Below are 23,235 nucleotides of genomic sequence, written 5' to 3'. Positions count from 1 at the left end.
TATATCTGTATATGTAAACAAACTTGAGGTGTAATTATTCTATTTGTGACTGTGTTGTTCCTTATTTAAGTATCTGTTACACTTTCTGAACAATTAATAAATGCAAGACAGATTGAATATCACTAGACAAAATGATTTTGTTGAATTTAATAGGGAAAAATCATTCATCATGTGAATAATTTGTGATTCAGGAAATGAAGTGACAGCTCTGAAGGTAGAAAATAAGCTGTGGCATAGCTTTTAATGAAAAGCTTTGTTTGTTTAATAATTAGCCATGTTTGAAGTAGTAACAAAACAAAATAAAGTGTGTTCTCTTCATGGAGAAACCAAATCTCATTCAAAATGTAAATAAAACTGTAATTTATGTGGATTTAATGTCTTTATTTGAAGTACTATGTAAAAAAAAAAAATGATTGTCTTAAACTTTATTGTCATTTCAGAGTATCTGACTGTATTCTCTCAGATGATTGCATTCCATGATCCAGAGCTAAGCAATCATCTCAATGAAATTGGATTTATTCCAGATGTAAGTACTTGTTGCATTAATAGAAATGAGGTAAAAAAATAAAGCGGAAATTGGCAGCACAACAAAGTACTGTTTTTAAAGTTTTGTTGTCCTAAGAAGTCCATGTATCTAAACAAGTTTCTGCTACTAATTATAGTCTTTTGTTATAAAGTTTGTGTGGTTACCTTCCATAGTCTCACTTTAAGTAAAGGGGAAGTATCTTATTTTTCTTGATACTATCAAATAATTTTTAAAAACCCGGTAGCGTGAGTGTTGTATTAAACTGTGATGTTAGCAGTTTTCACTTGGACTTTTTGATATTCAGGCCTGTTTTTGAAAAGTAGGAAATTTGAACTTGGTAACTTCTTAAGTAGCTGCTTCTGTGTTTTGCTTGATACATTACCTTGGAAACTTTGCCAGATTTTGGCTTACTTCATTAGCTTCTTGGGTTCCTTATCAAACCGAAAGTCATAGTTGACTGTCAAAGGTTAGCCAAGGTGTAGCTTAGCCTATTACTCACATGTAGTATGTGACACGGACTCAAACCTCTTTTAAAAGACAGCTGGAGTACAGTATCATAGGACTTTGTAAAACAAAACAAAACAATAAAGAACCTTTTTGAGATAACAATCTCCTTATTCCATCTTAACCTTCTTTGTTTCCTGATCATACCTTTCCTCTTAAGGCTTATATCCAGAAACCCGTATGTTGATGGTAAGACTAGGGGTGAAAAATGTTTATATTAACGCTAGACTAATGCATTTAAAGTGTTAGCAGTAACACTTACAGTATAAATACTTGCAGGGTGCTTTGAAGTTTAAAAATACTTTCACAAACATTTCATTTGATTCTCAAGACAAATCTGTAAGGTGTATGAAGCAAGTAATTTCAGCAGTTAATAGATAAGAAATTTAGCGTTTGAGAAGGTAACAAAACTACATAGTCTTAGAACATAAAACTTTAACTGATGTCATTTGACAGCTGTCTGCCCCTAGTCTGGTTCATCTTCCAGTGGGAGAACAGAGACTAAAACATAGGTGTACTAATTCTAGTTCATTGCTCTGTGTGTTGTGCTGTAATTCTGTGATGTCATCGTCAGGCCTAAAGTAGCCATCCTTCATATATACAGTGGTATTTGCTTCTAGGCCTATGGAGAAATACCTTTCATTTGAGTACATGGCTTGCTCAATGAGGGCTCCAAAAAATATATATACATATGATAAAACAAATAAAATAAGATCAAACCCTATAATTATGTATAGAGATAGAAAAGTTTGTAAAAAATTAACAAGTATATATATTATCATATTAAGTAATCATCTTTACATAACCCTACCTTTCCTGCTTCACATTATAAATGTGAGATATGGCATAAGACAATACTAGATTAAATCTTATGGCTAGAGTTGAAGAAATTATAAAGGAACTGATGGCCGAGTTGGCAATTGTTTTAGGTTTCTGAGGGAAAAAATACTATGATATAGACTTTAAAAAAAGGATAATTCTTTTTAAAAAATTCCCTTGAAAACACCTAATTGTGCTCAGTGACTAAACAGAAAACTACACTGATTTAGTCAGAGTTTTAGATTGAGAAGAATCATTTATGTAGAAAAATATGTATGGAATTATAAAGATAGTCTGATAAAATCCTTAGACATATTCATGAACATAAATAGTATTAAAAAATCACATATGGAAAAATAACTTATCTTGGCTTAATCAGAAAAATTAAACTCTGAAAGTGTATGGTATATGAGAAGAGGCAAGCAAAAAACATTGTTAAAAAATAACGTGGACATATATTAAGTGCTTACTGTGCACTAAGCACTGCTCTAACCATCTTTAAGCATTCCTCTAATCCTCACAAGTTTGCAATCTAATTAAACAATGACTATTAAATATTTATATGTAAAATCAATTTGGGAAAGGCTAATAGCATGATGGAAGTAAAATTCTAGATAACAATAACATGAAAGGTAAGAGTCAGTGGGATTTCAACTTAAAAGTGTTCTAATGATTCTGTATCATTTGAGGGGAAAGTAAATATGCTCTTTATATTTAGACATCAAGTCAGGCATCCTTTCAGATCTGGGATTTGATTTTACCCTACTCAAAAGCTAATAAATGAGCCTGGTACTGTTTCATGGGTATTGGCAGAAAATCCAAGACTCCTGTGTCAGAGACAAAGGACTTTCTCACTCACAGCACAGCAAGCAGCATGAGCATTAGCATATTTGTCTTGACTTCCCTTGCTTCCAAATCCCATAGAGACGACACAGAGGGTCCAGATGATACCTGCATAATGCAGTGGATTGCGTTATAGGAGAGGAACTCCGAGTTTAGGGAACTTGATTTTTTTTTTTAATGGATAGTAAACATATGTTCCCTTTACTCTGGAGAGAGAAAGAAAGAAAGAGAGAGAGAGAGAGAGGCTATCTTTTTCTCTGAGGCTATAAGAAAACCTGTCTGTTGCTGCAAAAGGAGACTCTATTTACTAAGGCTATTTTTATACAAACATCGTTGAAACTATACTGCAGAACAAAGGGCAGTTAGTGTCTCTGCTCACAAGAAATGTAGAAGTACAGGAATGCATATTAAAATTTTAATGGTACTCACTAAAAGAATAGAAAGAAAATGTATAACTTTTAAATGGAATGAGGGAGTGTGGAACAAAGGAAAGTCATCCACCCCTTTAAAAACATAGAGAAAACACAGAAACAGGGTAAGCTAAGTAGATTACCTAATAAAGGAAATTTTTAGATATTTTAAAAAATCCATCTATATGCTCTTTATAAGAGACAAATGTAAAAATTTAAGGATATTGGTCAAAAAGGAGATTAAAAAAATATGAGGCAAATATTAACCAAAAGAAAACTAATGCAGTGATATTAATATAAACTAGTAAAACAGAAAGCACAAAATAAACCCATCCAGATATGGAATTTGGTATATGACACAAATGGCTCTATAAGTCAATTTGAAAAGATTATTCAATAAATGGCCCTGATGCAATTGGGTAACTGTATGGAGAGAGGTGGGAATCAAAGCCAACCTCACACCATACATGAAAATAAGTTCTAGCTTGCCTAGAAGACATACATATGGAATGTCGTATTTATAATTTCCATCTAGGAAGGAATTCTTACAGAAGTTATAGAAAGTACAAAACATAATATTTAAAGAAGAGAGAATTAGAATTGAGGAATGGTAGAAAGGGGCTTTCCATTATATTGGAATCTATAATGTACTATTTTGCTTTAAAAATTTTTCAAAGCATTTGTGACAAAGTGTTAGTTAATGTTTGTTAAATCTTAGTGGAGGGTACTTTAGTGTTTGTTAAATGTGCTGCTATATAAGGTGAGTTAATTATTTAATAATTCAATAATTTTGATACAATATCTTTATTCTATTTAGCTTCCCTCTCCATTATGACCCTCTCCTATAATTACTGGGGTATTTTTGTATAACTTCTTGTAAAAGCTTCAATACTAGTAATGTGAAAGTAATATTGATTCATATATATAGTGTGATTAGTTTTATGAGACATTCATAAGTCACATGGGGTGGGGGACAATTCCTTGTGGGTTGAGAATGTCCAGTATGTGGCAAATACTGAGCATCCCTGGCCCCCAGCCACTGATTGTCTATAATAATCCCCTAATCATTGTGACAATAAAATGCCTACACGTTATTTCTGAAAAATGACTCTACATGTATTTCCAAACATCCTCTAGGGAACACTTCTATCACTATTGAGAGTCCTAGAGTTAACAAAAGAGAAGTTAGGGGAAAGAGAATATATCTTAACCTGGAGGAAATTCCCTTTTCTATGACTATTCTTTTGTCACAGAGAAAGGGCAAAAGGAAAGATATTTAACACAGTTAAAATGTTAATAGGAAGATTGTTTTTTGTTTTTTGAAAACTTGATTTTTTGTGTGTGTTTTGTTGGCCTGTTTCTCAAGTTTGGAGATAACATTAAAATGTTGAGGCTATTTTTAAATTTAATTTTGCAAACAGATATGATGTTTTTAACGTAGAGATTATTGACAATGAATAGTGGTGGGACAGGTATGATGAAATGGAGAATTTTTCTAACATTTTTCTTATTCTATTAATAATCACATATTTTTAGTTACATGTCATTAGTTTGTATGTGCAGTCTTGCTTTCTTTTTTTTTTTCCCGAATTATTGCCTTCAGTGTTCTACCTTTAAGATGATTGCTTATGTTATACAGCAGAAACTAACACACCATTGTAAAGCAATTATACTCCAATAAAGATGTTAAAAAAAAAAAAAGATGATTGCTTAAGTGACTTTCTGCACCTCCAACAACAACACAGGCTAGGATTCATCAAGGGCAAATGTGGACACTTTGGTAATGAGATCCCAAACTGAGTTTCCTGCTCAATAACTAATCCTATCAAAGTAAGCCCTCATTAATCTTCCATCATTAAAATGCAGACTCCTACTGCAGGAAAGATTGTGATTTCTGGCTCCTTTCCATTTGCCGTGGGTCACAGAACTCTGAATACTGAGTACTGCTGAAGCTTGAATAGTTAGGAATATTGTGCACTGATGTGATGCTTAGATTATATATATCATGGTAGTTATGCAATTTACATATAAATAGGGTGAGTAATGTGTATTTGGCAAAATTGGGGCCAGAGTAATTTTTATCATTTCTGTCTTGGTGTATGTTCTGCTTCTGAAAACATACCAGGCCTTTGAAATGAGAACAGGAAAGTATGCGTCTTCATTCTTAAGGAAACTATTTTTCTGAAATGCTATAAATAGCATTCAACCTGCAAATTATGAAAAGTTGTCCGGTGGCCAGTAAGAGAAATGATAAGGGCTGTATCTCAGTACTATATGTGCCTCTTGAACCTACTGTCTGCTAAAGATAAAGCTAACAAATTCAGTGATAAGCAAGTATGCTGGCAAAACCATTGTCATTTAACTACAGTCTTAATGGATGCTTATACTACTACTGATTTTCTCACTCCCTAAAAGTTTATCACTGTCATTTTCAAAATTTATATTGAGCTGAGTTTGTACTACCAAAAATGTGAAAGGATTTCTCAGAAATATTTATGTATTTATTTGTTTGTTTTGTTTGTTCATTTGTTCCTTCATTCATTCCTGGCCTTCATGTTGTTACTGTTACATAAAGAAATTTTAGGTTTTAATCTAAAGAGGAGATAAGTGACAAAGAGCTTTTTAGATTTTTATCAAGTGTGATTACAGGGTAAATTAGGAAGTTGCACCCTGTTTAGAGTCTCCCATAACAAGAGTTCCCACTAACCTGTTCTAATCCATCTGTGGAGTGCCAGGATGTGTCCTTTGTCTGGCTATTGCTGTTTTCCCTGACTTTAGTCCTAACCCCATTCTACTGACCTTGGGTTCTTTAAAGCCCTTGAATACAAAAGGCTTACTGAGCTCTCTTTCTTACTATAGAGCTTAATTACCTTTCAGAAAGGACTCATATCTCAGAAACCAAAGACTTATTAATTCCATAGGCAATGACAAAGTAATATTTTGGTATCTTCTTGCTAAGAACACATACATACAAGTTAAGTATCCAGCAAGTTTCCCTCTTTAGTAAATCCTCACTCTGTTTTCAATCTAATGTATCCTTATACTGGTTGAGAGACAAGTAAAAGGAAGTATATGCTTAGTGAAATAAGTCAGACAAAGACAAATACTATATGATACCACTTATATGTGGAATCTAAAAAATAATATAAATGAATCTATATACAGAACAGAAATAGACTCACAGACATAGAAAACAAATTTATGGTTACCAAAGGGGAGAGGGAGCAGGGGAGGGACAAATTAAGGGTATGGGATTAACAGAAACAAACTACTATACATAAAATAGGTAAGCAACAGAATTTACTGCATAGAGCAGGGGATTATACCCAATATCTTGTAATAACCTATAATGGAATGTACTCTACAGAAAACAAAAGAAAACAAACCTGAATCACTGTCCTGTACATCTAAAACTAACACAATGTTGTAAATCATCTATACTTCAATTTTTTTTAAAAAAAAGAAGGATGTATGGTATGATGCAGCAGTTCTCAAACTTTTTGATTGGTCTTAGGACCCATTCACGTTTTTTAAAAATTATCAAGTATCCCAAAGAGTTTTTATGTGGGTTTATATCTCTTAGTATTTACTGAGACATTTAAAAAATTATGTATTTATTTATTTTAAAATGACAATAATGAAACCATTGCATGTTAACAAAATAACATTTTTCTGAAAAATAGTTGTTTTCCAAAACAAACAAAAAATAATGGAGGAGTGGTACTGTTTTATATTTTTGCAATTTCTACTTAATAGAGGAAAGTTAGATTCTCATACCTGCTTCTAAATTCAATCCGGTTGCAATACCTTGTTTTAGTTGAAGTACATGAAGAAAATCTGGTGGCTCTACATGGGCGTGTTATGGCAAAGGGCCTTTTCAGACAGTGGTAGTTTCTTAAAGCTTCATTGCAATGTACAATCTAAAACTGTATCAATGAACTTTTCAGATTCTTTTATATTCAAGTTCATCAATCTATCTTGCACTTTGAATGGCTCTTTTACCCATACATGATTTTGTAGTGTTGTGCATTGGTCATTTAGAAAGTACTGGTGCACTGAATTATGCAGATCTTTCAACTATGAGACATTTTATTATACAATATCAAAAAAATCACATTCGTTAATATCACCACTGACCTCATCCAAAAAGTCATTAAGTATTGGGAAGCTGCCAAGCTAACAGTGGCAGATACAAGTTTTTCAAAATTCTAATCTTCACCTGACAGCTAGAATTGTTTCTTGAAGTGACAGGTTCACTTCATTTTTGAGAAATATCTGCCAAATATCCAAACCTGAAAAAAATTATTGTTTTTATGTCATTCTTACAAGTAAAGAATGGCATTTCTTGAAAAAAACACCTACATTCACTCATAGCTGAAATGATTGCCCAAGTGCTTTTTTCTCAAGACAATCTTTTTTTTTTTTTACACTAAGCAACAGATTTTTTTTTTAAACATCTTTATTGGCGTATAATTGCTTTACAATGGTGTGTTAGTTTCTGCTGTATAACAAAGTGAATCAGCTATACATATACATATATCCCCATATCCCCTCCCTCTTGCGTCTCCCTCGCACCCTCCCTATCCCAGCCCTCTAGGTGGTCACAAAGCACCGAGCTGATCTCCCTATGCTATGCTGCTGCTTCCCACTAGCTATCTCTTTTACATTTAGTAGTGTATATATGTCCCTGCCACTCTCTCACTTTGTCCCAGCTTACCCTTCCCCCTCCCCGTATCCTCAAGTCCATTCTCTAGTAGGTCTGTGTCTTTATTCCCGTCCTGCCCCTAGGTTCTTCATGACCATTTTTTTTTGTTTTTACGATTCCATATATATGTGTTAGCATATGGTATTTGTTTTTCTCTTGACTAACTTCACTCTGTATGACAGACTCTAGGTCCATCCACCTCACTACAAATAACTCAATTTCGTTTCTTTTTATGGCTGAGTAATATTCCATTGTATATATGTGCCACATCTTCTTTATCCATTCATCTCTTGATGGGAACTTAGGTTGCTTCCATGTCCTGGCTATCGTAAATAGAGCTGCAATGAATATTGTGTTACATGACTCTTTTTGAATTATGGTTTTTTCAGGGTATATGCCCAGTAGTGGGATTGACGGGTTGTATGGTGGTTCTATTTTTAGTTTTTTAAGGAACCTCCATACTCTTCTCCATAGTGGATGTATCAATTTACATTTCCACCAACAGTGCAGGAGGGTTCCCTTTTCTCCACACCCTCTCCAGCATTTACTGTTTGTAGATTTTATGATGATGGCCATTCTGACTGGTGTGAGATGATATCTCATTGTAGTTTTAATTTGCATTTCTCTAAGGATTAATGATGTTGAGCATTCTTTCATGTGTTTGTTGGCAATCTATATATCTTCTTTGGAGAAATGTCTATTTAGGTTTTCTGCCCATTTTTGGATTGGGTTGTTTCTTTTATTGATATTGAGCTGCATGAGCTGCTTGTAAATTTTGGAGATTAATCCTTTGTCAGTTGCTTCATTTGCAAAAATTTTCTCCCATTCCGAGGGATGTCTTTTCGTCTTGTTTATGGTTTCCTTTGCTGTGCAAAAGCTTTTAAGTTTCATTAGGTCCCATTTGGTTTTTTTGTGTTTGTTTTTATTTCCATTTCTCTAGGAGGTGGATCAAAAAGGATCTTGCTGTGATTTATGTCATAGAGTGTTCTGCCTGTGTTTTCCTCTAAGAGTTTGATAGTGTCTGGTCTTAAAATTTAGGTCTTTAATCCATTTTGAGTTTATTTTTGTGTATGGTGTTAGGGAGTGTTCTAATCTTTTACATGTAGCTGTCCAGTTTTCCCAGCACCACTTATTGAAGATGCTGTCTTTTCTCCACTGTATATTCTTGCCTCCTTTATCAAAGATAAGGTGACCATATGTGCGTCGGTTTATCTCTAGGCTTTCTATCCTGTTCCATTGATCTATATTTCTGTTTTTGTGCCAGTACCATACTGTCTTGATTACTGTAGCTTTGTAGTATAGTCTGAAGTCAGGGAGCCTGATTCCTCCAGCTCGGTTTTTCTTTCTCAAGATTGCTTTGGCTATTCGGGGTCTTTTGTGTTTCCATACAAATTGTGCAATTTTTTGTTCTAGTTCTGTGAAAAATGCCAGTGGTAGTTTGATAAGGATTGCATTGAATCTGTAGATTGCTTTGGGTAGTATAGTCATTTTCACAATGTTGATTCTTCCAACCCAAGAACATGGTATATCTCTCCATCTATTTGTATCATCTTTAATTTCTTTCATCAGTGTCTTATAATTTTCTGCATACAGGTCTTTTGTCTCCTTAGGTAGGTTTATTCTTAGATATTTTATTCTTTTTGTTGCAGTGGTAAACGGGAGTGTTTTCCTAATTTCAATTTCAGATTTTTCATCATTAGTGTATAGGAATGCAAGTGATTTCTGTGCATTAATTTTGTATCCTGCTACTTTACCAAATTCATTGATTAGCTCTAGTAGTTTTCTGGTAGCATCTTTAGGATTCTCTATGTATAGTATCATGTCATCTGCAAACAGTGACAGCTTTACTTCTTCTTTTCCGATTTGGATTCCTTTTATTTCTTTGTCTTCTCTGATTGCTATGGATAAAACTTGCAAAACTATGTTGAATAATAGTGGTGAGAGTGGGCAACCTTGTCTTGTTCCTGATCTTAGTGGAAATGGTTTCAGTTTTTCACCATTAAGGACGATGTTGACTGTGGGTTTGTCATATATGGCCTTTATTATGTTGAGGAAAGTTCCCTCTATGCCTACTTTCTGCAGGGTTTTTATCATAAATGGGTGTTGAATGTTGTCAAAAGCTTTCTCTGCATCTATTGAGATGATCATATGGTTTTTCTCCTTCAATTTGTTAACATGGTGTATCACATTGATTGATTTCCGTATATTGAAGAATACTTGCATTCCTGAGATAAACCCCACTTGATGTATGATCCTGTTAATGTGCTGTTGAATTCTGTTTGCTAGTATTTTGTTGAGGATTTTTGCATCTGTGTTCATCAGTGATATTGGCCTGTAGTTTTCTTTCTTTGTGGCATCTTTGTCTAGTTTTGGTATCAGGGTGATGGTGGCCTCATAGAATGAGTTTGGGAGTGTTCCTCCCTCTGCTATATTTTGGAAGAGTTTGAGAAGGATAGGTGTTAGCTCTTCTCTAAATGTTTGATAGAATTCGCCTGCGAAGCCATCTTGTCCTGGGCTTTTGTTTGTTGGAGGATTTTTAATCACAGTTTCAATTTCAGTGCTTGTGATTGGTCTGTTCATATTTTCTATTTCTTCCTGGTTCAGTCTCGGAAGGTTGTGCATTTCTAAGAATTTGTCCATTTCTTCCAGGTTGTCCATTTTATTGGCATATAGTTGCTTGTAATAATCTCCCATGATCCTTTGTATTTCTGCAGTGTCAGTTGTTACTTCTCCTTTTTCATTCTAATTCTATTGATTTGAGTCTTCTCCCTTTTTTTCTGAGTCTGCCTAATGGTTTATCAATTTTATCTTCTCAAAGAACCAGCTTTTAGTTTATTGATATTTGCTATCGTTTCCTTCATTTCTTTTTCATTTATTTCTGATCTGATCTTTATTTCTTTCCTTCTGCTAACTTTAGGGTTTTTTTGTTCTTCTTTCTCTAATTGCTTTAGGTGTAAGGTTAGGTTGTTTATTTGAGATGTTTCTTGTTTCTTAAGGTAGGATTGTATTGCTATAAACTTCCCTCTTAGAACTGCTTTTGCTGCATCCCATAGGTTTTGGGTTGTCGTGTTTTCATTGTCATTTGTTTCTAGGTATTTTTTGATTCCCTCTTTGATTTCTTCAGTGATCTCTTAATTATTAAGTAGTGTATTGTTTAACCTACGTGTGTTTGTATTTTTTACAGATTTTTTTCCTGTAATTGGTATCTAGTCTCATAGCATTGTGGTCAGAAAAGATGCTTGATACAATTTCAGTTTTCTTAAATTTACCAAGGCTTGATTTGTGACCCAAGATATGATGTATCCTGGAAAATGTTCCATGAGCAATTGAGAAGAATGTGTATTCTGTTGTTTTTGGATGGAATGTCCTACAAATATCAATTAAGTCCATCTTGTTTAATGTATCATTTAAAGCTTGTGTTTCCTTATTTATTTTCATTTTGAATGATCTGCCCACTGGTGAAAGTGGGGTGTTAAAGTCCCCTACTATGATTGTGTTACTGTCGATTTCCCCTTTTATGGCTGTTAGTATTTGCCTTATGTACTGAGGTGCTCCTATGTTGGGTGCATAAATATTTACAATTGTTATATCTTCTTCTTGGATTGATCCGTTGATCATTATATAGTGTCCTTCTTTGTCTCTTGTAATACTCTTCGTTTTAAAGTCTATTTTGTCTGATATGAGAATTGCTACTCCAGCTTTCTTTTGATTTCCATTTGCATGGAATATCTTTTTACATCCCCTCACTTTCAGTCTGTATGTGTCCCTAGGTCTGAGGTGGTCTCTTGTAGATAGCATATATATGGGTCTTGTTTATGTATCCATTCAGCCAGTCTATGTCTTTTGGTTGGAGCATTTAACCTATTTACATTTGAGGTAATTATCGATATGTATGTTCCTATTACCATTTTCTTAATTGTTTTGGGTTTGTTACTGTAGGTCTTTTCCTTCTCTTGTGTTTCCTGCCTAGAGAAGTTCCTTTAGCATTTGTTGTAAAGCTGGTTTGGTGGTGCTGAATTCTCTTAGCCTTTGCTTGTCTGTAAAGGTTTTAATTTCTCTGTCAAATCTGAATGAGATCCTTGCTGGGTAGAGTAGTCTTGGTTGTAGGTTTTTCTCCTTCATCTCTTTAAGTATGTCCTGCCACTCCCTTCTGGCCTGCAGAGTTTCTGCTGAAAGATAAGCTGTTAACCTTATGGGGATTCCCTTGTGTGTTATTTGTTTTTTTTCCCTTGCTGCTTTTAATATTTTTTGTGTTTAATTTTTGAGTTTGATTAATATGTGTCTTGGCGTGTTTCTCCTTGGATTTATCTTGTATGGAATTCTCTGTGCTCCCTGGACTTGATTAACTATTTCCTTTCCCATATTAGGGACGTTTTCAACTATAATCCCTTCAAATATTTTCTCAGTCCCTTTCTTTTTCTCTTCTTCTTCTGGCACCCCTATAATTCAAATGTTGGTGCGTTTAATGTTGTCCCAGAGGTCTCTGAGACTGTCCTCAACTCTTTTCATTCTTTTTTCTTTATTCTGCTCTGCGGTAGTTATTTCCACTGTTTTATCTTCCAAGTCACTTATCCATTCTTCTGCCTCAGTTATTCTGCTATTGATCCCTTCTAGAGAATTTTTAATTTCATTTATTGTGTTGTTCATCACTGTTTGTTTGCTCTTTAGTTCTTCTAGGTCCTTGTTAAACGTTTCTTGTAGTTTTTCCATTCTATTTCCAAGATTTTGGATCATCTTTACTATCATTATTCTGAATTCTTTTTCAGGTAGACTGCCTATTTCCTCTTCATTTGTTAGGTCTGGTGTTTTTTGCCTTGCTCCTTCATCTGCTGTGTGTTTCTCTGTCTTCTCATTTTGCTTAACTTACTGTGTTTTTGGTCTCCTTTTCACAGGCTGCAGGTTCGTAGTTCCCGTTTTTTTTTTGGTTTCTGTCCCCAGTGGCTAAGGTTGGTTCAGTGGGTTGTGTAGTCTTCCTGGTGGAGGGGAGTAGTGCCTGTGTTCTGGTGGATGAGGCTGGATCTTGTCTTTCTGGTGGGCAGGTCCACTTCTGGTGGTATGTTTTGGGGGGTCTGTGGCCTTATTATGACTTTAGGCAGCCTCTCTGCTAATGGATGGGGTTGTGTTCCTGTCTTTCTAGTTGTTTGGCATAGGGTGTCCAGCCCTGTACCTTGCTCGTCGTTGAGTGGAGCTGGGTCTTGGGGTTGAGATGGAGATCTCTGGGAGATTTTCGCCGTTTGATATTACGTTGAGCTGGGAGGCCTCTTGTGGACCAGTGTCCTGAACTTGGCTCTCCCACCTCAGAGGCACAGCCCTGACACCTGGCTGGAGCACCAAGAGCCTGTCATCCACACAGCTCGGCATAAAAGGGAGAAAAAAAGGAAAGGAAGAAAGAAAGAAGATTAAATAAAATAAAGTTATTAAAATAAAAAATAATTATTAAAAAAAATTTTTTTAAGTAATAAAAAAAGGACAGACTGAACCCTAAGACAAATGGTAAAAGCAAAGCTATACAGACAAAATCACACAGAGAAGCATACACATACATACTCACAAAAAGAGAAAAAGGAAAAAAAATTTATATATTGTTGCTCCCAAAGTCCACCTCCTCAATTTGGGATGATTCGTTGTCTATTCAGGTATTCCACAGATGCAGGGTACATCAAGTTGATTGTGGAGATTTAATCCACTGCTCCTGAGGCTGCTGGGGAAGATTTCCGTTTCTCTTCTTTGTTCGCACAGCTCCTGGGGTTTAGTTTTGGATTTGGCCCCGCCTCTGCGTGTAGGTCACCTGAGGGCGTCTGTTTCCACCCGGACAGGATGGGGTTAAAGGAGCAGCTGCTTCGGGGGCTCTGGCTCACTCAGGCCTCGGGTAGGGAGGGGTACGGAGTGCGGGGTGAGCCTGCGGCGGCAGAGGCCGGCATGACGTTGCAGCAGCCTGAGGCACCGTGCGTTTTCCCGGGGAAGTTGTCCCTGGATCACGGGACCCTGGCAGTGGCGGGCTGCACAGGCTCCCAGGAGGGGCGGTGTGGATAGTGACCTGCGCTTGCACACAGGCTTCTTGGTGGCGGCAACAGCGGTCTTAGCATCTCATGCCTGTCTCTGGGGTACGCGCTGATAGCCGCGGCTCACACCCATCTCTGGAGCTCCTTTAAGCGGTGCTCTGAATCCCCTCTCCTCGCGCACCAGGAAATAAAGAGGCAAGAAAAAGTCTCTTGCCTCTTCGGCAGCTGCAGACTTTTTCCCAGACTCCTTCCCAGCTAGCTGGGAGTCCCAATAGTCCCTTCAGGCTGTGTTCACGCAGCCAACCCCAGTCCTCTCCCTGGGATCCGACCTCCGAAGCCCGAGCTTCAGCTCCCAGCCCCCGCCCGCCCCGGCGGGTGAGCAGACAAGCCTCGCAGGCTGGTGAGTGCTGGTCGGCACCGATCCTCTGTGCGGGAATCTCTCCGCTTTGCCCTCCGCACCCCTGTGGCTGCACTTTCCTCTGTGGCTCCGAAGCTCCCCCCACTGCGACCCGCAGTCTCCGCCCCTGAAGGGGCTTCCTAGTGTGTGGAAACCTTTCCTCCTTCACAGCTCCCTCCCAGAGGTGCAGGTCCTGTCCCTATTCTTTTGTCTTTGTTGTTTCTTTTTTCTTTTGCCCTACCCAGGTACGTGGGGAGTTTCTTGCCTTTTGGGAGGTCTAAGGTCTTCTGCCAGCGTTCAGTAGGTGTTCTGTAGGAGTTGTTCCACATGTAGATACATTTCTGATGTATTTGTGGGGAGGAAGGTGATCTCCACGTCTTACTCGTCCGCCATCTTGAAGCCCCCTCTCAAGACAACCTTTTACTTCAGGGCACAGTGCAAGTACTTTATGCATACTTCCCATTTTGTCTCATGGAACATTTTAAAAGATATTTAACAAAATTAGTAATTTTTACTCCTTCACAAGAATATGACTTCTATACTTTTGTTCCACTACCTTGATTTGTGATGAGATGCCAGCAGTTTTATTCACCAGTGGTTTTTGCACCATTAGCACAAATGTTAACATAGTAAAAAAGAGCAAAAACATCTCAGTATTGTTATAAAAATAGCTTTGAAGTTTGGGGCCCCTGAAGGGTCTTGAAGATCCCCAGAAATCTGTGACCACAATTTGGGTAAGCACTCAGACATTGGTGTCAAATGGGGCAGGGTTCTCATCCGGACTCTTCAACTTACTAGCTAAACACTTAAGTTAGTTTTTCTTATCCACAGTCCTCTTAATGTTGATTATAATAAATCTTACCTCTTAGGATTATTGTGATGATTAAATGAGATAATACATATAAACCGTTTAACACAGTTCCAGGTACATAGTTAGTATTAAGGGGTTAACCATTATCGGTGTTCTTGTTTTACTTATTAGAATCTGTTCATGTTGCACTGTTTCTTTGGTTATGTTAATATGATTTACATTTAGAAAAGCATTATATTACAAGCTATAATGGATATATTATTTTGCTGCATTAGTTAACAAACACTTTGCTGGAGGAAATATGATACTAACAACAATAAAGACTTTCTTGTTTGTCCGAGTTGGTGAGATTGCTACTTCATTTTAAATTTTAACCTTTTTTATTGCTTGATTTTTGAGGTACTTTTCCATCTCCCAGAAGGTGTTACATAGCACGTCTTATAGATTCAATACAGTCATTAATGTGCGAGGTACTGTGTTCCATACTACTTTGTTTTATCTACAAGAATGCAGTATTTATTGGCTTCTTTATTAAGATAAAGATTAGAAACAGATATTCTTTTGTTTCTGGGTTACTGGTTCACAAAAATATCAGAATGTAATTTTTTTCTATTTAAAATATTCTAAAGAGTTGCTCTGTAAATCACTGTTATCATATAGATTTATAATTCTCACCTCCTGACTTTTGTCCCCTTGTTGCTGGTTATGAAGGCAGGTTTTGTACTTGCAAATGTTTCCCCAAGATTCTAAGAAGATAGGAGACCAGGAGTACTGTTAAATAAGGACAGCTGTTTATTACCGCTTTTGCCTGTATTATGTAGTTTTTTTATTTATGTGAAACCCTTTCCCATTCCACCGAATTTATCCTGGTTTAACATAAGCCGTCATCTTTGTTCATCGTTGAAAAAGCTAACAGTCTTTTGAAACTGAGTAACACAATGGAATAATACAAATGTTTTATGGGACATATTCTTGATTTTCAAGAATTTTCCTTCATATCAAGTCATGTTATTTTATATGTGGTTAAGAAGGCAATAGAGAGTCAGATATAGACAAAATAAAGGATCTTGTAGAATTTGAAAAGTTGAGGGAAAAGATTTTATGTAAGAATTTTTGAAATTTTGTGAACTCAGAGTAGTTGACATGGGATTGAGGAATATTGATTCTGAGAGCCAGCAGGACTGGAAATACTTTAGCCTTCTTCATCTGTGCCTTGCATTAATTGAGTCTACCTCGACCTGTGAAACATCATGTACAGTTCCCAGTGCTCAGGATTCTCTTCTCTTTACCTTCCACTCCTATCTCCTGGTTCCAAAACGAGTGTAGCTTTTGTTAGATGGCTTCATGAGGTTAACTCAGAATTTTGGGTTGTTGAAATACTTTCCTATTGTAGAAGCTTCTGGGCTGTTATTAAGAATGATAATTGTACTTCCTATGCTGATATCTGATATATGCCACATCTTCTGCCAGGTGTTTTACAACCATTAACTAATCTTCACAATAATCCTAAAGGTTCAAAGAGATATGTAGCTACCAGATCACAAAACCAGAGTTTCAAAGTTTCAAGAAAATATATGATAGTCTACTGCTTTGAAAACCTGCTGTTTTTCAAGCATCCTTTACTTGAATGGCTAGAAGTACATTTTTCTAAGGCAGAGAATCATTGCAAGGCATCCATCTAATGGTCAACATGCATTTTACAGATGTGGCTTACAGTAACTTAAATATAAAAATGCTTTTGACTTGAGGTAAACAGAAAATATGTTCATAAAAAAATAGATTAAGAAAGTCAATTAGAAGGGACTCCCTTTTGTATTAATTTTTATTATTACTATGTATGTTAGAGAGAACATATGTTTGTAAATAAATCCATTTGACAAAAGATTCACCTAGAGTTTATATTATAAGAAATATTTCCTTTTTTAATCTTTTTCATTTTTATACATTTGTAAGTTTTTGAGCCTTAATTTTCTGCTCTTGAAAATCAAGTTAATGAGCCCCTGCCTTTGTTTTTCCTATTGATGTTTCTAACTTTGACATTACCAGACCATATAGAAAGACTTCATGAAATGGTAAATAACACTATACTTTCTTGATTATTGCTAGGGGGCAGTATTTACTCAGCTGACTCTTTCAGCAGACTAGCACTAGGCTAATTCAAGAACATATAATTTCATGATCTGGAGAAAACAGAATGTATGAATGTATGATTTCTTTTCACTGGGTTTGTTTCCAACTCTAAATCGGGAAGTAGCTAATAATATCTCTAACTTAATAAGACTAATTTTATATATTTTTCATATTTGTAAGAAAATATTTCATTGTTATTTTTTAAATTAAAACCTAAACTACCCTAGTATTCAGAATTATCTTATTTTGCTGTCTTTTTTGTATCAGACTGTATTATGAAGATATATCAATATGCTAAGAAATTATTTAAGATGAAAATATCAGTTAAAATTTTAATAGGGAGAAATAATAGAAGGAATAAATAACAGGCATTACAGTCTCACAGAGTATATTACATATTTATTTACTTGACTTTAGTTGGTAAGCAGTGACTGGTGCTGGTGAGCACCTAGGAGTTGTTATATATTAAAGAAATTTATTCAACTTGAATTATTACTTTTCAAATATTTATTAGAATATGCTTCATTTTGCTTATTTCTAATAACTGTTTTCATAATTGTTATCAAAGTATAGGTATATAGTTCAACATTTCAAGTTTAATGTTTTTTCCATACTTGCCACTATTTAATATGAAGGATACACACACACACACACACACACACACACACACACACACACACACACACACACACACAAGGAAGATTAACTGATTTTCTCTTTATTTCATATGTATTGAAAACTTGTCAATAAATTGTGTAATCTTGTGACTATTTAATCTTTTAATCTGTCCCTTTCAAATATCTTTATTATATATTTCATTCTTTCAACAAATATTTGAGTGCCTATTATGTACCAGACATTTTCCTAGGCCCTGGTTACATCAATGGAAAAAAAAAAACAGAAATCTCTGCCGTCATTCAACTTATATTTTAGTGGGGGGTAGACAATAAAGATAAATATACTTTGTGGTATGTTAGGTAGTGATAAGTACTGAAGAAAAAACAAAAAACAGCTAAATCAGGGACATGGAGGTTAAGTGCTCAGGTGAAGGAGGGATTGAATATTTCAGTAAGAAAAAGCCTCACAGAAAAGGTGACTTCTGAATAAATGCCTTAATGAATTGAGGGAAGGAGCAATCCAAACAGAAGCAACAGCAAGAGCAGCAAGAGCTACAGCCCTGAGGTGTGAGCATGCCAGGGATGCCAAAGGAGCCGCCAGGAGACAAGAGATCAGTGTGACTGGAGCTCAGGGAACAAGGAGATGAAGGTCAAAGAGGTAATTGAAGGGCCAGATCACACAGAGTCTTATAGATCAGGGGTCCCCAGCCCCTGGCCGCGGACCTGTCCGGTCCCGGCCTGTTGGGACCCGGGCCGCACATCAGGAGGTGAGCGGCGGGGCAGGCAAGCAAGCAAGCGAAGCTGCATCTGCCACTCCCCATCGCGGCTCACATTACTGCCTGAACCATTCCTCCCCTCCCGCCGCCATCCGTGGAAAAATTGTCTTCCATGAAACCGGTCCCTGGTGCCAAGAGGGTTGGGGACTGCTGTTATAGATCATAGTTAGGACTTTAGCTTTTATTGTTGGTAGTGGAAAGCCACTGAAAGCTACTTGTTCTTATCTAAACATTTTAACAAGATCATTCTGCCTGCTGTGGTAAGAAAAATCCAAGGAGGGGCAAGGATGGAATCTAGAGGACTAGTCATGGGCTATTGTAATAATCTAGGCAAGAGATGATGGTGGCTTGAATCAGGGAATTAGCAGTAGAAGTGGTGAGAAGTTTTCATATTCTGGATATATTTTGAAGGTAGAGCTGGCAGGACTGCTGGTGACAAATGTACAGTGTGGAAGAAAGAGGAGAAAAGAATGATTCCACAGTTTTTTTTTTACCTGAGCAATTGGAAGAATAGGATTGCTCTTAACGAAGATTTGGAAGACTATACTTGGAGGCACAGATTTTGGAAACAGTGTCAGGAGCTTAGTTTGGGACATGATATGCATATCTATCAGATATACAAGTGGAAATGTCAAGTAGGCATTTGTACATACCGGTTTGGATTTCAGGAGAGTGGTCTGGGATAGAGCTGTAAATATAAGTCCTTACATCATTTGGAGAAAATAGAAGAGAAAAAAATTCTAAGCACTGAATATAGGGCATGCCAATATTTAAGTCAGGGAGATAAATAGGAACCAACAAAAGAGATGGAGAAGGAGCAGTCAGAAAACTAGATGACTGTGATTTCTTGGAAGCCAAGTTAAGGTGGGGGCAGGCGGTGAGAGGAGGTGAGAATAGTAAATTATGTCAAAGCCTGCTGATTGGTAAAGACTGAGAATGAGAATTGACCATTAGATTTAGAAACATGGAGACCTTTGATGACCAAGAGAAGAGCAGTTCTGGTGGCGAGGTGAAGGCTAGAACCTAATTGGAGTGGATTGAGAGAATATCTAATGAATAGCTACTGCTCTTAATTAACTGTAAGCTCCTTACAAGCTAGAACTATGCTTTCTTCACTGCTTATCCTATCAGGCATAGAGTGAATTCTCCCTTACTCTACCTTCTGTTCTATTCAGACCTCCAACAAATTCCATGAGGCCCACTCACATTAGGGAGGGCAGTCTGCCTTACGAAGTCTACAGATTTTCATGTTTATCTCATCCAGAAACACCTTTAAAGACACATCCGGAATAATGTTTAACTAAGTGTTTGGGCATCTGTGTCAGTAAAGTTTACACATAAAATTAACCATCACAAGAACCATTGACTTCTGTTGTGATTATTGCTATGGCTGCCTTTAAACCTACCAATTTGTTATTTTTATTCTATTTGTCCTATCAGTTCTTTGTTCTCTTTTTCCTTTTTATCTGCCTTCTTCGAATTTGTTGGATATATTTTTTGTGATTCTATTTTATCTCCTTTGTTGAGACAATAGCTATAACTCTTTGTTGTTTTCTTATTGGTTTCTTTAAGATTTACACAGTGGTCCTCAACCAGGGGCAGTTTTGCCTCCCACGGGATTTTTTGGCGAAGTCTGAGACATTTTTGACAAAACTGAGCAAGTGCTACTGGCATCTAGTAAAGAGGCTGGTTTGCTACAAAAATCTTAAAACACAAACTACACCTCCCCCTCGAAAGAGTTGTCCAATGCAAAATGTGAATAGCTCTGAGGTTAAGAAATTCTGGTTTATACTATAATTCTTTAACTTATTATAATCTGCTTTTAAGTAGTTTTATACCACTTCACATATAGTATAAATACTTTACAACACATACCTCCATTTTCCCCTCCTGGCATTTGTATTATTGTTGTCCTACCTTTTATTTCTACATATATTATAAGCTCCATGTAAATTATTAGTTTTGCTTTAGAGAGTCACTTTTTTTCTTTCTTTCTTTTTTTTTTTTGGCTGTGCCACGCAGCTTGTGGTATCTTCGTTCCCCGGCCAGGGATTGAACCCAGGCCCTTGGCAGTGAAAGCGTGGCGTCCTAATCACTGGACTGCCAGGGAATTCCCTAGAGTCACTTATTTTTAAAGATTTTTTTTTAAATAAAAGTTTTTTATATTTAACTACATTTTTATAATCCTGAGTCTCTTCATTCTTCTGTATAGGTCCAGATTTCCATGTGGTATCATTTTCCTTCTTCCTGAAGGACTGACTTCAGCATTTCTTATAGTGCAGGATTGCTGCTGATGAATTCTTTCAGTTTCTGTCTGTGTGAGAGTCTTTATTTTACCTTTCTCTTTGAAAGATATTTTTGCTGGACATACAATTCTAAGTTGATAGGTTTTTTTTTTTTTTTTTTTATTACTTGAAAAATGTTGCCCCACTGTCATTTTTTGTGCCCTGTTTTTGACAAGAAAACATTCCTCTCACTGATGCTTTTACATAGGGTGCCTTTTTTCTCTGGCTATGATGTAAAATTTTTTGAGAAATCTGATTATGATGTACCTTGGTATAGTTTTCTTCATGTTTCACGTGCTTCAGGTTCTTGAGATTATTTACTATATCAGATTATAATTTTCATCACTTTTGGAAAATGTTCAGCTATTATTTCTTCAAATATTTTTTCTGTCCCCTCTCATCTTCTCTCTGTCTTTTTTTTTTTTTTTTTTTTTTTTTTTTTGGCTGTGTTGAGTCTTTGGTTCGTGCGAGGGCTTTCTCTAGTTGCGGCAAGTGGGGGCCACTCTTCATCGCGGTGCGGGGGCCGCTCTTCATCACAGTGCGTGGGCCTTTCACTATCGCGGCCCCTCCCGTTGCGGGGCACAGGCTCCAGATGCACAGGCTCAGTAGTTGTGGCTCACGGGCCCAGCTGCTCCGTGGCATGTGGGATCTTCCCAGACCAGGGCTCGAACCCGTGTCCCCTGCATTAGCAGGCAGATTCTCAACCACTGCGCCACCAGGGAAGCCCTTCTCTCTGTCTTTTACAGTCTCCAATAACATATATATTCAGCTGATTGAAGTTGCTCACTGATGCATAGGACATGTTTTGTTTTTCTTTATTCCCCCTGTCCGTGTTTCATTTTGGGTAGTTTCTATTGCTGTATTTTCAGGCTTACTTATCTTTTCTTCTGCAATGTCTGATCTGCTCGTAATCCTATTCAGTGTATTTTTTGACTCAAACATTGTATTTTTCATCTCTAGAAAGGTTTTTTTGGTTCTTTTTTATATCTACTATGTCTCTACTTAACGTGTTCAATCATTTGTTAGAGTTTTGAACATATGTATACAAATATAAAAAGCATTTTGACATCCTTGCCTGCTATTACAAACATTTATGTTAGTTCTTTGTCCATTTTGATTGAATGATTTTTTCTTCTCATTATGATCATTTTTTTTCCTGCTACTTTGCACTACTGATTTTTTTTACTGAATTTCAGTCATTGTGAATTTTACCTTGTTGGTTATTGGATATTTTTATGTTCTTGTAAGTATTCTTGAGCTTTATTTTGAGATGCAGCTAGGTAACATTGAAACAGTTTGATCTTTTCAAGGCTTGCTTTTAAGGTTTGTTAAGTGAGACCAGGGCAGCATAATTTGGGAGCATAATTTTGCCCCATTACTAAGGCAATATCCTTTTGAGTACTCTACCTTATGCCTTGTTTATTTCAGGGTTTTTAAAAAAATTCTGGCTAGTGGTAAGATGAACCATGCCTGGCTTTGTGTGAGCCTGGCATGTTTTCCCCCTGATCCTTTCAGGTGGTTCCTCCCCACATTGTGTTCTTCCTCATACACATGCTCTCTTCAATATGTGGGTAAAGGGATTGTTAGTTGGTTGCTGAAGTAACTCAGGTAAGATTCCTAATGACAAACAATTGGCTTTGATCAGAAGGGTAGAGCATAATATAATTTATGTTATATCCTTAAAAGAAAGAAAAGTTAAATAATAATGATGGAACTTATATATACAGACTGTATGTTTAAATTTAAATTAGGCTGAAAGATTCAGATTTTATTATATTTTATTGTTTTCTACAACCAATACTCTATAGTGAAGTCACATACCTCTGTACTCCTCAGTTTCCCCATTTGTAATGGCTGTGTCAGTGTATATAAGTGATGATCTTGTGGGGAGCAATGGGTTTATTTCACATACAGTACTTAGATTTTAATGTAGTCTGTAACTGTACTTATGGTTCTTGACTGGCATTTAATAGCATAGATACTCAATTGTGTATAATGCAAAGAAATATTCAACTCTACTTGTAAATTCTCAATTGATAGGTGCTGGAAAACTATTTATTTAAACCCTATAGGTTTACAAAAATACCCTATACGTACAAAAATACCCTATAGGTACAAAAATACCCTATAGGTACAAAAATACCCTATAGGTACAAAACTCTTTGTCTAATAGGAGCATGCACTGACATAAAACATAAAAGTAGAGCTTTTTCAGATTTTTCTGTAAATTATTATTGGTTTTTGATACTTATTATTAACAAAGGAGATTTTACTCTACTTTTAGAAATTAAGAATGATTTCTTACTTTCAAAATCTCACAAAATTAATTGGTATGTGTGTGTGTGTTTCATTTCTAGAGAGTAAACTTAGGAAAATTAATTTGTCACTCATCTAAAGAACCAAATTATTT

At 36.2% G+C, this 23,235-nt stretch overlaps 1 protein-coding gene across 6 annotated transcripts in view; it reads left to right on the top strand.

Annotated features, from left to right (window-relative positions):
* The window catches only part of TBCK (TBC1 domain containing kinase), a 251,876-nt gene that overhangs the window by 105,144 nt on the left and 123,497 nt on the right, over window positions 1-23,235 (top strand). For all 6 annotated transcript variants that reach the window (XR_451833.2, XM_057547348.1, XM_007190994.3 and 3 more), the window contains one exon: window positions 441-526. Coding sequence is in view for 5 of the 6 variants with exons in the window: in XM_057547348.1 (XP_057403331.1) it covers window positions 441-526 (86 nt within the window). In the remaining variant the exon portion in view is untranslated. The remainder of the gene's footprint in view (window positions 1-440; window positions 527-23,235) is intronic.

Source organism: Balaenoptera acutorostrata, chromosome 5 (genome assembly GCF_949987535.1).
Source record: "Balaenoptera acutorostrata chromosome 5, mBalAcu1.1, whole genome shotgun sequence".
Taxonomy (NCBI): domain Eukaryota; kingdom Metazoa; phylum Chordata; class Mammalia; order Artiodactyla; family Balaenopteridae; genus Balaenoptera; species Balaenoptera acutorostrata.
Note: the sequence above shows the minus strand (reverse complement) of the source record. Positions and strands in the feature narration are given on the sequence as shown.